Source organism: Macaca thibetana, chromosome 20 (genome assembly GCF_024542745.1).
Source record: "Macaca thibetana thibetana isolate TM-01 chromosome 20, ASM2454274v1, whole genome shotgun sequence".
Taxonomy (NCBI): Eukaryota; Metazoa; Chordata; class Mammalia; order Primates; family Cercopithecidae; genus Macaca; species Macaca thibetana.
Genome location: NC_065597.1, coordinates 35943423 through 35956238, shown reverse-complemented (window position 1 = coordinate 35956238; position 12816 = coordinate 35943423). Strand labels below are relative to the sequence as shown.

Below are 12816 nucleotides of genomic sequence, written 5' to 3'. Positions count from 1 at the left end.
TAATATCAGGAATGAAAGAGAGGACATCACTACAGATCCTGTGTCCATTAAAAATAATAAGGAAATAATACAAACATAATATAAATAAATTCAAAAACTTAGATAAAATTGAACAATTCTTGGAAAACCACAAAAAACAAAACTCATCCAAGATGAAATGAATAACCTAAATAGTCATATAAATATTAAAAAATTGAATCTATATTTTAAAACCTTTCAAAAAAGTCATTTCCAGGCCTGATACCTTTATTAGAAATTCTACAAAATATTTAAAGAAGAAAAAAACATTAATTCTACACAATTTCTTTCAGAAAATAGAAGTGAAGGAAACATATACCCACTCATTTCATGAAGCCAGTATACCAAAAACATACAAAAATAGTGACAAATAGAAAACTGCAGACTAATATCCTTCATAAATATAGAAGCAAAATTTCCCAACAAAATAACAGCAACCAAATCAAAAAAACACATAAGTGGAATTTACAGCAGGAATATAAGGCTGATTCAATATTTGAAAATCAATCAATGTATTCTACTATATTAACATTTTAAAAGACAAAACGCATCTTCATATGTAATCCAGAAAATGCATTTGACAAAATGCAACAATTCATGATTTTAAAACAAAGCTCTCCATAAACCTGAAATAGAAGAAAACATCCTCAATCTGATAAAGAACAAATGTAAAAAGCCTACAGCTAACATTCTACTTAATGGCAAATTATGAATGTTTTTCTTATCAGATTGGGAGAAAGGCATGGATGAATTCTCACTGCTCCTTTTTAATATTGTACAGGAAGTCCTAGCTATTTGCAATAAGCACAGAAAAGAATCAAAAGGCATACAGACTAGAAAAGAAGAAATAAAACCTTCTATTTGTGGACAACATAGCATTCTATACAGAAAATCCCAAGGAATCTATAAAAGCTTCTAAAACTAATACCTGAGTTTAGCAAGATTGCAAGGCAACACACAAAATCAATCATATTGCTATATTTTAGCAATAACAAAATTTTAAAACAATGTCATTCACAATACCCCTTCAAAAAATGAAATACATATATAAGATCTGTATGCTGAAAACTATAAAAAATATTTATGAAAGAGGTTAAAGAAGACCTCAATAAATGGAGAGATATACCATATTCATGGATTGCAAAACTCAGCATAGTTAAAATGTCAGTTCTTCCCAAAATGATCTACAGATTTAACACAATTCCAATAAAAATCCCAGGAAGATTTTTTTTTAAATACTGACAAATGAACTTTCAAATTTATATGAACATGGAAAAGAACTAGAATAGCCAAAACAATTTTGAAAAAAGAATTACAAAGTTGGAGCACTTACACTACCTGATTGTAAGATTTTCTATAAAGCTTCAGTAGTTCAGATAGTGTGGTGTCAGCAAAAGGACAGGCACATAGATAGCATGAGGGAGTTTCTTAGGATGATCAAACTGTTCTATATTCTGATTGTGGCAGTGACTGCACAAATCTATACCTGAGTTAAAAGTCATAGAACTGTACATCCTTCCAAAAGTCAATGGTACTCTCTTATATTTTAAAAATAAAATTTCTTTTTAGACCTTTTCATTGAAAAATAAACTTCCAAAGTGTTAAGTCAGTTCACTGGAGAAAAGAAAATCTTTTTTAACAGACGTGCTGAAACAATCCATATGGAAATGATGAACTTCAACTCTATCTTCATTCCATATGCAGACATAAATTAAGATCTAAGCATAAAAGTGAAAACCATAAAGCTTCCAGAATAAAACACAAAAGAATACTTTTGCATTCTTAGATTAGACAAAGATTTCTTGGGACATTAAAAAGCACAAAGCATAATGAAAACAATAGGTAACACAAACTTAAATTTTTAAATCCCTACTTATGAAAAGACATCATTAAGAAAACGAATAGGAAAAAACAAATAAGGGAGAGGTTTTTGCCACGTTTACATCTGACAAATGACTTGTGTATAACACATAAAGAATTCCTACAAATCAACAATAAAATGGCAAGCTAACTTTGTAAAACTGGGCAAATATGTTAAAAGATACTTCACAGAGGAAGATACACATATAGCTAATAAGAAAGGGTACTTAACATCATGCAAATTTTAACTACAGTGAGACACCGTTTTATGCTCACCAGAAAGTCTATTCTAACAATACAAAATGTGGAACCTATGAACCATCTGGAACTCTGGTGTGTCACTGTTGGGAGTGTAAAATGGTATAACCATTTGGATATCTGAACAGCAGCTTCTACTAAAGTTACACATGCATCTATTGTACGCTTCAACATTTCACTCCTATTTCAACAGAAATGGCTTCACATGTGCACTTAAAATGTGGAAGAGGATGCTCATTGCAGTCTTAATCATAATATCCAAAACTGGAAATAAGTCAAATGTTTTCAGTAGTAAAATAGATAAACAAATAGTGGTATGTCCACACAATAAAATACTATTCCACAGCAGTAAAGAAAAAAACAACCTGGATGAATCTCAAAAACATTACAGTGGGCAAAGGAAGCCAGGCACATAATAGTACATACTGGGCGATTTTGCTCATGTCAAGTTCTAGGACACACAAAACTAAGCTAAGGTGGTAGGAATCAGAACAGTGGTTGCCTGTGGGCTTGGAAGGTTTGCTACCAATGAGCCCAAGATAACTTCCTGGAGGGATGTAAATACTTTGTAGCTTGTTTTGGATAATGGTTTCACAGCTGATTACAATTTTTCAAACTCATGAAATAGAACATTTTAGAGTTGTGCATTTCTATTGTATATAAATTTTTACCTCAATTTAGTTAAAAAAAGAAACCATTTATAAATGTAGCACTTTACTTTCTACAAACCATTTTCACACCCATTCCCCTATTCCCTCCATATAATCTTCTCATCAACCCTAGGCACTAGGAAGATCAGGATTATTGTACGAATGAGTAAACCGCGAGAGATCAGAATGACAGAGTGACTCCCAAGGTCACACACAGAGCAAGCTCTTGCCAGAGCAGGGACCAAAGCCCAGGTGTTAGGACTCCACAGTCAGTGCTCCTTATGCAATACCTTGTTTTTCAACATGTTTTCCCTTTCTCTCAGGCATTACAGAGATCCCCAGTGGCACAGTAAATTTCAGCTTCCTCAATTCTCACCACATTAATCTCTTTTGCATACTCAAATTCTGCCTAAGATTTCATTGAAAAGTTTGTGAATTACTGACGTTACAGATGCTAAAACAAGCATACATATCCAGGGATTTCTCTTTTCCTTTGCATACCTTTGTGGTATAATTTGGGAGACATTAGAGTCCAATTTTCACTCTGGACCAAAAGCAGTTACATCTGTTCGAAACAGTGCAGGCTCCAGGCACCAGCTATTATACCAGAGTACATAGAATAGAAAGACAGGCTGGAGAGGAAGGGCTTTAACCACAGTGTGATATCAGCCTAGTCATTCCCCCTCTCTGAGACTCAGTTTCCCCATTTTTCATACAAGGGGCCTGGACCAGATAAGCTTTAACTGAGTATCCAGTAAGAGGGTCTAGAGCTGGAGGGGCAGTATTCATCTTCTTCTGAAACCTCCCATATGAGTATTATCAGCCCAGGTATCCCACCTGAAAATTCTCTTTCCAGAGAAAAATCGCAAGTCATTGAGCTGAAGGGGACTCACCTCCATGCAGAGAAGTGACCAAGACCTCCAGGATAAATCATCTTCCATTTCCTGTCTAAGGAGACTTCAAGGGATCTGACAACCTGTCTGTATTACTTATGGGCTAAAAAACTGTATTGTGAAGGCTTGGATCCCAGTCCTGGTTCCATCAATAGCTGGCAATGCGACTCTGAACAAGACCCCTCTCCTCCAGGGACTTGTCACCTCACCCATAAAATGGAGTTAATGGCCCCTAATGACCTCCTGGGTTGTTGAGAAGATCTAATGAAGTAAAAGGTAAGAATACGCCTTGAACAGAATAAACTCTCTACCACCATTGGGGGCTCTCATCTTTTGGGAGAGGGAAGCCGGGGCATCTTCTAGCACCTGTGATGCGAGCCAACCTTTTTTCCCCATCCCTGTGCAGTGCCACTCAGACCACTAGATGGCGGTAGCTGTCACTTGCCAATTCTGGAAAAAAGGGTGTGGGAGAGCCAGGGGGCCGCCTGCTTTAGGAAAACTAGGCCAAAGCCAGCCCGTTACATCACTTCTGATCCAAGCAGCCAGTTCAGTCTGGATTTTTCCTTATTGCAGGCGACAATGCAAAAAACTTCCAGGCTCCTGCGCATTTCAATGCTAATTGTTAGGCCTGAAAACAGTCTTTAACTCCCAAGGACTGGTCCTGCAGGCTCTGTCCCATCTTCTCTTGATACAGGCTTCTCTACTTATGGCCTCCTACTGCCCTCTCCAGATACCCCATACTAATATCCCACCCTCAGCCATGCATCAAGTGAATTTCTCGTCCTGCCTTTAAATCTCAATCCCATTAATCAGGCACTTATTGATATCTACTTGTGTGCAAAGGCCTGCACCAGGGGCCATGCTGGGGTAAGTGGGACCCAGACCCTATCCTCAGGGGAAAGAAGGGGGGCTACAGACTACATAAGTTCAAATCCGCCTCTGCTTCTCACTTGCTATATGCGTGATTTGAACGAGTCACTCAAGTTTTCTCTTCTTCAATTTCGTTCATTTTTAAATGGGATTAATAATAGGCTTGTTTTATTTGTTAAATGAGTTCATACTGGCCAGTTCTTTGGCTTGGAATGGGGTCTAGCACTTATTTATTTAATAAATAAAATAATCATTTATTGAGTACCTATTAGGGGTAGGTACATTATCTGATTTAATGCCCATATTAATGGCTCGGAAAAGTTAAGCAATTTGCACAAGGTTATTCAGTGAATCAGAAGCAAAGTTAGAATTTGAACCTGGTCTGTCTGACTCCAGGAGCGCTGCCTTCAGCTGTTCTTACAGAAAGTGAGCAGCTAAACAAACATACCAAGGGACCAGCAAACCTGCAGACTACACTGCCAGTCCCAGCCGCACAGCTGCAAATCGGGCATCCTAAACCTGCCGTTCGTGTCTCAGTGATCCTGTCCTGCATTTAGCTCTAGCACTAACTGGGGACTAACACTAACCTCTAGCACTAACCCCTCCTTGGGACTCAATTTATTCACCTGTAAACAAGGCAGCTTGAAAGATCAGTATTTTCCACGCATGTCTAGTTGTCAAAATCACCTGGGGTCTTTCTTGAAAGTATGGAATTTTGAACTCCACGTCAGGTCTGCTAAAATAGAATCTCCAGGGGAAAGGTCTGCAGATCTATTTTTAACAAGTTATTCAGAAAATTCTTAGGACCAGGAAAGTTAGGAAAGCATCCTAGGCCCAGATGATCTTAGCAATTCTCCCAGCTCCTACTATCACTCAGTCGGGCTCTTGATCTGCCTCCCTAGAAACCCATCATGAACACTATAGTCCCTCTCCCTATGCCCCAGGATTTGACCCTCCTGAGCAATTCCCCATCCTGCATGGATTTGATAGCTCCTTCCTTCCTGTAAGGCGCTTAGGTTCTTAAGGGAGCTAAAGCTATTTAAATAATGAATGGAATTTACAGTAGCATTTGGAATCACTTAAGCAATAGAAACATGATTGCAGTAAAGTCTCCTTAAAAATCTTTTCATCAGGTTAGAAAGAAGATAAAGTAACTTCTCCCTTGACTTTCCTAATATGCAAATCAGGATGTTTTGACAAGACTCAATTCTAAATTTCTGCAATATCCATTTGGAAAGGTGTAATGTTCACTGTCAGAATAACAGTGCCCTGTTGCCCCAGTCTGATATACCCAGAAGTCGTAGGTGGAACCACATTTCAGGCCAAGGACAGGGTTACCAGCTCCTGTGTCCTGGTGAGGAGCTTTGTGAAAAAAATGGGAAAGAAGCCGCAAGGCACAAAGCCAGCCCCAGCTCCATTCTATCAGCTCGTACTATAAATCCTTTCGATCCTTGTTCTTTCTGTTTGCAGAGTCATCAAATGGCACAACTGAGCAATATTGGCTGCCCATTTTTCCTTCTTTCTGCTGCAGTCTCTCAGTTCCTGCAAGCAGCTGACCTCACTAACCTGAAACAGACCTGAAATTCTCACTGTTAGGCCATGCCCTTGGGCTTAGGGAATGTTTTCTGGAAGAGTATGTACCTTGGGTTGAGTTTTGGAAGACTGGTGTATCAGTCAGCTGTTGCCGTAAGAATGCCACATAACAAAGCACCCCAGTACTCAGTGCTTACAGCATTCAGTTATTCTCACTCATACATATGTGGGTTAACTGGGGCAGCTCTGCTGATCTCACCTGGGCTCAGCTGAGTTTGGCTCTGGCCTTCGGTTTGATCCAGGTGCTCCAAATATCCCTCAGTTCTTCTTGGACCACCAGGCTAGCCAAGACATGTTTCTCTTATTGTGATGGAAGAAGCCCAAGAGGGCAAGCTCACCACTCAAGTCTATTTCAAGCTGCTGCTGACTTCACATCTGCTCACATCCCATTGACCAGAGCAAAGGGTAATGACATACAATCTGCCCAATGTGAGACCAAAACAAGTCACAGAACACAGAAGGGGCATGGGAAGGTTAAAATGGAAAGAGAGTCAAGTACTTGGGGACAGTATCCTGCAGTTGGAATGACACCAGGGAGGGATGCTGGGGAAGCTAGAGCTGGGCTTCATTTGGAATTCACTTAAGCAGTAGAAAAACGGTTGCAGTAATGTCACACCAGGTTGTTTGCATCAAACAAATCACAATTTCAGCAAAAGATCAGATGGAGAAGAGACACTGAGTGACTATCTTGTCCCACCCCCTCAGCTTCCTGATAGCCTGATAGGAAAAGGGGCTTATGGAAGGTCATTAGGCAAGTAAGAAGCAGAATGAGGAATATTATCTGTGCCTAAGCAATTTTCCCATCTGAGATTCTCCTAAACAGTCAGGAAATTAAAATTTCATTTATTTGACAAACATTTATTTAGCATCCACTCTGTGCTAAGCACTGTTCTGGATGTTAGGAACAAAGAAGTGAACAAAACACTTTCATAAAGCTTCCATTCTGCTTGGAGGAGGAACACACTAGATGAACAAGGAACTCCATTGCATGGTGATAAGTGCTATGAGAAAAAATAAACGTGGCAAGGGAGATGGTTAGTGCCAAAGTTGGGGTTGTAGGGAGAGGAGGTTAGTGTCATTGATTGGGTGGTGAAGGAAGGTCTCAGACAAGAGGATATTTGAAATGGAAGTTAAAGGAAGTGAGGGGAGGAGCCATGAAGATATCTCGGTGTTTTCAGCAGGGAGAACTTCAAGTAGGTCAGGAACAAGCTTGGCATGGACTGGGGTGAGCAAGGGGGAAGTAGTGGTAGGAAAGGTCAGCAGGACAGCAGGGGAGGGCCAGATCATAAAGAGCCTTGGGAGCCATGGAAGGGCTAGGAGTTTTGATTAAAATGAGATGGAAAATATTGGAGAGTGCTAAGCCAAGGAGACACAAGAATGGACTTTGGTTTTAAAAGATCCTTTTGACTGCTATGTTGAGAATAGATTGTAGGGGCTAAGAGTTTGGAACCTGAAAGCCAAAAAAAATAAAAAAGAAAAAAGAGAAAGAAAAAGTGATGTCTATCAATTTAGAGGTTGATTTTGCCCAGGTTGAGGACGTGCCTGGGATAAAGAGACACAAACCACAATAGGATCTGTGGCTCATACTTTTTCCAGGGATGATTTTAAGGACTTCAATATTTAACAGGGAAAAAAACAGGCAGGCAGGGAAAGGAGAAAAAAAAAAAAAGACGGAGGATATGGTCACATTTTTCTGAGGCTTTGATTAGCACTCCTTGAATCCACATGTTGCATGTGAAAAGGAGGGGGCAGAGGAACAGTCAATTATGTATTCGTCTCGCGCTCAGTTAATCTGCACTTTACATAAGATAAAGTAAACACAGAGTACAGGAAGAAGTCGAATATAAATTCATCTCGGGGTAGGCGGTGGAAAGGGGGTACAATTTCTAGTCTCCTCTTGTCCTGTACCATAAAGATAAGCTGTTAATTTACATTGTCAGGGTAAGGGAGGCCCCCTGGGGAGACATGTGGCCTTCTATCTTGCAGCTATTTAGGAACAAAAGGAAAGGCAAGTTTTTTGAGTTACTTGGTCTCCAAGCTTAACTTTTCCCTTGACGTGTTGAGTTGAGGGTCTCAAGATTTTATTTTCCTTTCACAGCGGCAATTGCTGTAATCCAAGTTAGGGATGGTGATAGTGGCTGGACCCAGGGGCTGGCATTTCAGGTGGTGAGAAAGGGTCAGATTTAGGATCAATTTGGATGGTAAAGCTGAGCCCATTCTCTGATGAATTAGATTAATGTGGTGTTAGAGTTTGAGGTCAGAAATGACTCCAAGATTTTTGTCTTGACTGACTGAATAGATGTAGTTGCCATTTTCTGAGTTGGGGACTGTTGCAGAAGGAGCGGATTTGGGTGGGCAAATCAAAATGCGTGTGTAAGGGGCTGTTGCCTCCCCATACTTTCTGGCTGGCCATATGTAGCTCCTTTCCCCAATCCCAGGGCAGGTTTAAGGGTTTCTGTAGCCAAATATAGCCACAATGGTGCTTTGCTCTGATACATGTAGTAATTTTCAGTAAATGCTTGATCATAGGTTGGGATCCACAGGAAGCAGACCCTGAGATGAAGTTTAGCAGGCATGAGGTTTATTAGGGAGTTGATCTTGGGGTCACTGCCAGTGGAATAAAGGGGAGGAGGCAGATTGGGAAGAGGGAGACAGTGAGCTGCAATGCAGTGTCAGAGAAGCATGGGGAGTTCTGAAGATGAGGTGATCCTTCAGAACTGCCTGAGTTGGGGCAGAAGGCTGAGAAAGTGGGCTGCTGGCCACGGGGGGCAAAGCCATTCTTTTATCTGAGGCAATCCCCAAAGGGCAGAGAGCTGTGAGCTGTACCACTGCCAGCAGCTGAGGAAATATGTCCTTCATTCCTAAAAGCAGATCTAGGTGGCACATCACAACGCCCAACACATCCCCTCATGCCAGACATGAAGAAGCAGGCTGAGTTTGTTATGACCATCTCTTCTCCTGCACTAATAATTCATGGCTGGTCAGCAAATGGCAAACCCATCTGAGTTCACAAGCTTTCCATTCAGAGGTGAGGCAAGATAAGAATATCTTGACAATGAAAATAAACACAAATGGAATTCCCGGTGGAAGGATGCTACCAATGGAACCATGGATTGCAAGTGCAGCTGTTGGCCAGACTCAAAGGGCAGACCCAACCCTGGTAACTTCTAGTCAAACCACTCACTCTCATCTTTGGAACTGTGGTTTAAAACATCAATATTCAATACATACAAAGTTGAGGAGGTTGGATAAAAATAGTGAACCAGGCACAATCTCCACATTCCCCTTCTTATCCTAAACTCCTAGAAAAAAAGAAATAATAATAATAAACATTGATGATAACAATAATATAAATAAAATATAATATAACCAGTACAGTATATAAGTAAGAATATAACAACATACAATAATAAAAATCCATAACAGTGTAGGAAAAAAAAAAAGGGTACCCCCGGTGGATTAAAAAGTTAGGAATGACTGAAAGGGAAAGGCAGATGGAGAAGACTAAAGAAGGAAACCACATCCCAAGAGCACAAAGAAGAGACCTGCTACAAGAAATGAAGGAGTACCAACATCCAAGGCAGCAGGAGTACCCAAGGATGACTGATAGGATGATTGCTTGGGGTTCTGAAGAAAATCAACCTTATGAAAAAAAAGTCCTAAATTTAACCATCTGAAGAACTAAATTGGACATGAAGAACTAAATTTAACAAACTGAAGAACTAAATTCCCATGGAAAGAATTAATAGAATCAATAAGAAAATACTTTATAAAAGTCTAATCAGTATTCTGATGCAAGGGAATGTAGCACACATACAAAATTATCAGATGAAGATCTTGGAAATTACAAACTTGAGTATTGAAATTTTAAAAAAATCAATATATGAGCTGAATATCAGAATAGATAAAAAACCAAGAGAAAATTACTAAGCTGGAAAACTCAACCAAGGACTTTTCCCAGAAAGAGAACACAGAAGGAAACACAGATGGAAGTTAAGAAAAAAGTAAAGAGAAATGGAGAATGAATCCAACAGCATGATAATCCATTTAATAGGAATTCCAGAAATTGCAAATAAGAGTGGAGAAGAAATAATTAAGAGGCAGAGAAAAAAAAAGATGGAAGTCTTTAGATTGAAAACAAAAGATGGTAGTCTTTAGATTGAATGGATCTATCAACTGCTGAGTAAGTAAAATAAAAAGACCCACACTTAAGCTTTTTTTGGAAAAATTTACAAGGAAGAAGAGAAAATTCTTCCAACAAACAAAACAGATTAATCAACTTTGGCTGCCATGGCAAAATACCACAGACTGGGGAGTTTAAACAATGGAAATTTATGTCCTCACAGTTCTGGAGGCTGGAGAAGAAAGAGAGTAATAGGAGAAAGTAAGCTGTAAAGAAATAAAAGTTTTTGATATTTTTTGCTGGGAGGATCTAGGAAGTGATTGACTCTAAATATCAGTATGTCTCTTAAAATGCATCAATGCATCAATCTATGGGTTAGCGATAAAAAATAGGATGAATAATTTCAAACAATTATAGAAGAAAAAAATGAAATGAAAAGTCATTTAAGTGGAAAATCTTAGATTTAGAAACTAACATCCAGATACGTGATGCTTGTAAGATACACCTAAAGCAAAATGAGACAGAGAGGTTAAAAATAAAATAATGGAAATAACTATGTTGTGCGAATTCTAAGAAAAGGAAAGCCAAGCTGTAATAATATCAAACAAAATAGAGTTCAAGGAAAAGAACAATGAAAGGAAGCAGGGGGATGGAGTATCCATGTTGATAAAATATAACATCAATAGAGAAGATATCTCACCTATGAACTTTTATGCACCCAGTAACTTAGCTTCAATACAGAAAGCAAAAACTGAAGGATATACAAGGAGAAAGTGTTAATCTACAATCATGGTAAGAGACCTTGTTATTCACCTCTCAGAAATCACCTGATCAAGTAGCTGTGGATCAGGGACAGTTAGAGAGAATTTGAAGAACATACATATTATAATTTTACAGTGTGATCTAATAGACATAGATGTTAAGAAAAGGAGACTTCATTATTTTCAGTCACACATGGAACATTAAAAAAAAAATTACTCATGTAGTAGGCCACAAACGAAATCTCAACAAACTTCATTAGAAAGAAGTCAGACAGGTTACCTTCTGGGACAAAATGTAATAAAATTAGAAATTAATAACAAAAAAATGGCCAAACAATTCTATGCACCTGAACATGCTAAATACTTTTTAAATAACTCTTAGGTTAGCAAAGAAAAAAATATTACTATTTAGAAATGAATAACAAGGAGAGGCCATATATCAAAAACCTGAGATATATACCTAACTCATGAAAATGTATAGTCTCAAATAAAGTTCTTAGAAATGAGGAAAAAATTGAAAGCAAAGTCAATAAGCTCTTTAATTCAAGAAGTTAGAAAGAGAAAAACAAAATAAGCTCAATGAAATTAGAGGAAGATATTAATAAAGATAAAATGCAAAAATTAACTAGAACACAAAAAAATCAATAGTATAGATCAATAAAACTAAAAACTGTTTCTTTGAAAATATCAATAAATTAGAACAGCCTGTGGCAAGACTGAGAGTGAGAATAGAGTGAGTAATGGTCACAAAAATCAACAACTTTAAGACATAATAGAGACATAACATACAAAGCACATTTTAAATTAAAGAGAATTTAGACCAAAATATTTTAAAATCTAAATGAATGAATAATTTCCTGGGAAACAATAAATCACAATAAATAATAAATCACAAAAATTGGTTCAAGGAGAAAATCATGGAAGACCAATAATCGTATAAAAAATTGAAATAGTAATTTAAGATCTACCCCCACTAAAGTGCACCAAAGTGAGAAACTTTATGGTCAAGTTCTAGCAAACATTCAAAAAATCCATAATCCCATGTGATATACTATGCAGGGCATGGAAGAAGATAAAAGCTACTCTAACTCATTCCATGTGGCTACCATAACCAAATACCAACAGTGGGCGGGGAAAACATGGATGAAAGGAACAAGCCAGTATTATTTATGAGCAAAGATACAAAAATTCTATCTAAAGTATTAGAAAGTCAAAACTAGTAAGGTATTAGGAGCAAAAAATGTAAGAATAGTCCAACATTAGAAAGCAACTGATGTTCCTCACTAGAGTAAAATCATCTCAATAGATACTGTCAACTGATGCTAAAATTTAATATAATTTAACAACAATTTCTGATTAAAACTAACAAATTCAATTTGTAATGTTTTTATACCATAGACCCACAGTATACATCATAGTTAATGGTAAAATATCAGAAACAGTCCTTTTAAAATCAGCAACCAGGCAAAGATGTCTATAATCACTATCACTTTTCAATATTGCCCTGAAAGCTTACATAAAAACAAGAGAAGAAAATAAGAAATGTAACTCTGAAGAGAAAGAGACAAAACTGTTAGTATTTGCAGTCAATATAACCATCTATCAGAAAAACCCACAAGAACCAAATGTGATTTAAACAAGTTGACTAGATATAAAATCAACACACAAAATTAATAATTTTAAAGTAGCATAGCAATAACTGTGTAGAATATTTATTTTCATAACTCTATTCGCAAAAGAAAAAAAAACTGAAAAATACCTCCGACAAATTTCATAAGAAATGTCAGCAG

At 37.8% G+C, this 12816-nt stretch overlaps 3 protein-coding genes across 7 annotated transcripts in view; 2 read left to right on the top strand and 1 right to left on the bottom strand.

The window, feature by feature from the left end:
• The window catches only part of LOC126943900 (metallothionein-2), an 894508-nt gene that overhangs the window by 220542 nt on the left and 661150 nt on the right, over positions 1-12816 (top strand). The window lies entirely within an intron of this gene.
• The window catches only part of MT3 (metallothionein 3), an 892117-nt gene that overhangs the window by 239287 nt on the left and 640014 nt on the right, over positions 1-12816 (top strand). The gene's annotated exons all lie outside the window — the stretch shown is intronic.
• CES5A (carboxylesterase 5A) overlaps positions 1-12816 on the bottom strand; it is a 120152-nt gene that overhangs the window by 104908 nt on the left and 2428 nt on the right. The window contains exon 2 of the mRNA XM_050772917.1: positions 9327-9444. Within this exon, the coding sequence (XP_050628874.1) occupies positions 9327-9444 (118 nt within the window). The remainder of the gene's footprint in view (positions 1-9326; positions 9445-12816) is intronic.